This window comes from Contarinia nasturtii, unplaced genomic scaffold (assembly GCF_009176525.2).
Source record: "Contarinia nasturtii isolate CC-2019 unplaced genomic scaffold, AAFC_CNas_1.1 Cnas_scaffold_745, whole genome shotgun sequence".
In the NCBI taxonomy this organism is placed as follows: domain Eukaryota; kingdom Metazoa; phylum Arthropoda; class Insecta; order Diptera; family Cecidomyiidae; genus Contarinia; species Contarinia nasturtii.
The window spans coordinates 1,727,164-1,729,933 of NW_022198093.1; the positions used below are offsets into that span (position 1 = coordinate 1,727,164).

Here is a 2,770-nt window from a genome sequence, read left to right on the forward strand (position 1 = left end):
AAGTATAAATCTGTTGATGATTATTTTTTGCTCATTTTAATCAGAGATCATTTTATCATTTTATATCAGAGTCATTATAAAAAAAACTCCGTCGGTTGCCACACGAAAAATTGCTATAAAAGATAGGTCGTTCTCATTTCAAAACGGAGAAAATAGCAATTGAAGAAACAGAAGGTCTGAGAAATTGATTGAGTTATTGTGTAGTTTGAATTACATAACATAAAATTGGTCGCGTTTTATTTTAACTATTCGAAAATGAAATATTTGTGTGTATTTTTATTATTTTTGTGTTTGAAAGTGGGAGCTGAACCTACTGATTTGAATCAACAACTTTTAACCGCCGCTTCAGAAGGTTAGTGCTTTTTCAACCAATAACCTCGGTTTTTTATTGAAAAAATATCAAATTGAGAATTTAGTTCAAACTAAATTGATGAATTGTAAATATCATATCTTTCAGGAGATCCAAGAGCAATCAAGACTATAATCGAAAATGGAGCCAATGTAAATACGGAAAATGGAGAAAAAGAAACACCTCTTCACCTGGCTGCTAAGAATGGTACTTGAACACATTTCTCCGACAAAATTTAAAAAATGATTTTCAAACGAAGTATTTCAATATTTTTCATTGAACAGTAATTTTATCATAAATTTTGACTGGGAGTACCAGAGCACTAATTCTGTAATTCTTTTGAATTAAAATAGCCTCTCTTTCATTTTTGGATGAAAAGACTTTTCTGATGAATTTGTAAATGCACAGTGCAATGTGATGAACAAAAAATTATCTCTCTGAAAATGTTCAGAAAATGTGAAAGTTCATAGGATTGACCATACTTTATGAATTATACACTTTTTCAATAATGAAGTTACATATAGATACTTCCTAAATCACAACAAACGTCTAAGTTTTCTATTGTAAAAAAATCAAATTGAAAACGACTCAGTTCAAAAAGGCTTATGAGCAAGCTCAATGAATCCAAATTTCTTTTACAAAATGTATTTTCATTGAAGCTTAAGCTAACCAATTGTCATACGTTTCAGGCGACACAAGATCAATCTCGACTCTAATCAAAAATGGAGCCAATGTAAACGCGGAAAATGAATATAAAGAAACACCTATTAATCTAGCGGCTGAGAACGGTAATTTCTCCAACAAAATTTAAAAAATATTTTTCAAATCAAGTCTCATCATACTTCATTGAACAGTAAATTTACCATAAATTTTGACTAGGACTTTCATTTTTGTGGGAAAAGACTTTCATGCTCATCTCATCATTATTGATGAAATGTAAACGCGCATTTAAAAGCAAAAACCAAAAAATATATTTAGAAAATAATCCCTTTGAAAATTTTCGACAAATGGAGTTTCATCTATAGGATTGATGAATTTTGGACCTTTTTGAATTTCAAAGAATATTTTAATGAAATTAAAATGACCGCTTTTCATATTTTCTAGGTTACACCAAAGCAATCAAATTATTGATCAAAAATGGAGCCAATGTACATACCAAGGGTAAACGGGGAGGAACAGCACTTCACTGGGCTGCTGAGAAAGGTTTGTTAACATTGAAGTCAGTACTACTTTCATTGAGAAGAGACATCTCAGTGAATGTTTTACAATGGACATATTTTCTAGGTGATACAGATGCAATTGTAGCTTTGATCGAAAATAAGGCTGATGTTAATGCCGAAGACGAAAAAAACGAAGCACCACTTCACTGGGCTGCTAGGCATGGTAATTGCACAAATAATAAAAAAGACATTTTAATGTAGGTTAATCACATCACATTCCACATTTTATAGGTCAAACAGAAGCAATTAAATATCTTATCGACCATGAAGCAAATGTAAATGCTGTAGGTAAACTTCAAGATACACCACTTCATAAAGCTGCTTGGCATGGTAATCTCTCAGTTGTTCGAACTAAAATGAAGTTATTTCTCATCAGAATGTTTCATTTTTAGGTTACGTAGAAGCAGTCAAATATCTTACTGAACATGGAGCAAATGTTAATGCCAACGGTGATGATCAACTAACAGCGTTGCATGATGCTGCATCAGATGGTCATTTTAAACTTCTCCAAACAAAAATAAATATTTTCAATGCTTTTCGTTCATTGTAGGTAACATAGAAGAAATCAAAATTCTAATCGATCATGGAGCAAATGTAAATGCCGAAGATCAATATAAAGATACACCACTCCATAAGGCTGCTTGGTTTGGTAATCGCTCACTTGTTCGAATTAAGATAAAGTTATTTCTCATCACAATCTTTGATTTTTAGGTCAAATAGAAGCAGTTAAATATTTGATTGGAAAAGGGGCCAATGTGAGTGCAGTAGATATAGAAAAACATACACCACACTACTGGGCTTCTAAATATGGTAATTGGGAATTATTGCAATTCCAACCCAGTATCAAATATTTTCAATATTCATAATAACTTTACATGCATTCCAGATCACACAGAAGTGGTCAAATATCTAGAAGAACATGGCGCCAACGTGTAGGTTGAACATGAAGATAGAAAAAACTGTTTAAATAAAGGGCAGATTCCGGTTTCTTCTGCAATATAAATCCCAAATTTATTTCAATTATAATACTTTTTCTTATCTGAGAAGAAAACTTCTTTTTCTATATCTGACGTCCACCCACTTCTAAATACAAATATTTGCACTAATTGCAACTCATTTTGGATTTGTAAATCTAAAATTAATCTCTTCAAAAATCAGAGAGACAGAATTGAATAAACGGAACGATAAATTTTTAATTTAA

At 31.4% G+C, this 2,770-nt stretch overlaps 1 protein-coding gene across 3 annotated transcripts in view; it reads left to right on the forward strand.

The window, feature by feature from the left end:
• LOC116341631 (putative ankyrin repeat protein RF_0381) overlaps nucleotides 1-2,770 on the forward strand; it is a 5,306-nt gene extending 2,536 nt beyond the window's left edge. For 2 of the 3 annotated variants that reach the window (XM_031768805.1, XM_031768804.1), the window contains 10 exons: nucleotides 299-352; nucleotides 458-556; nucleotides 1,039-1,137; nucleotides 1,454-1,552; nucleotides 1,634-1,732; nucleotides 1,801-1,899; nucleotides 1,962-2,060; nucleotides 2,120-2,218; nucleotides 2,281-2,379; nucleotides 2,456-2,770. In XM_031768805.1, the coding sequence (XP_031624665.1) occupies nucleotides 299-352; nucleotides 458-556; nucleotides 1,039-1,137; nucleotides 1,454-1,552; nucleotides 1,634-1,732; nucleotides 1,801-1,899; nucleotides 1,962-2,060; nucleotides 2,120-2,218; nucleotides 2,281-2,379; nucleotides 2,456-2,505 (896 nt within the window). In that variant the 3' untranslated portion in view covers nucleotides 2,506-2,770. The remainder of the gene's footprint in view (nucleotides 1-298; nucleotides 353-457; nucleotides 557-1,038; nucleotides 1,138-1,453; nucleotides 1,553-1,633; nucleotides 1,733-1,800; nucleotides 1,900-1,961; nucleotides 2,061-2,119; nucleotides 2,219-2,280; nucleotides 2,380-2,455) is intronic. The other variant, XM_031768806.1, reaches the window with a different exon arrangement.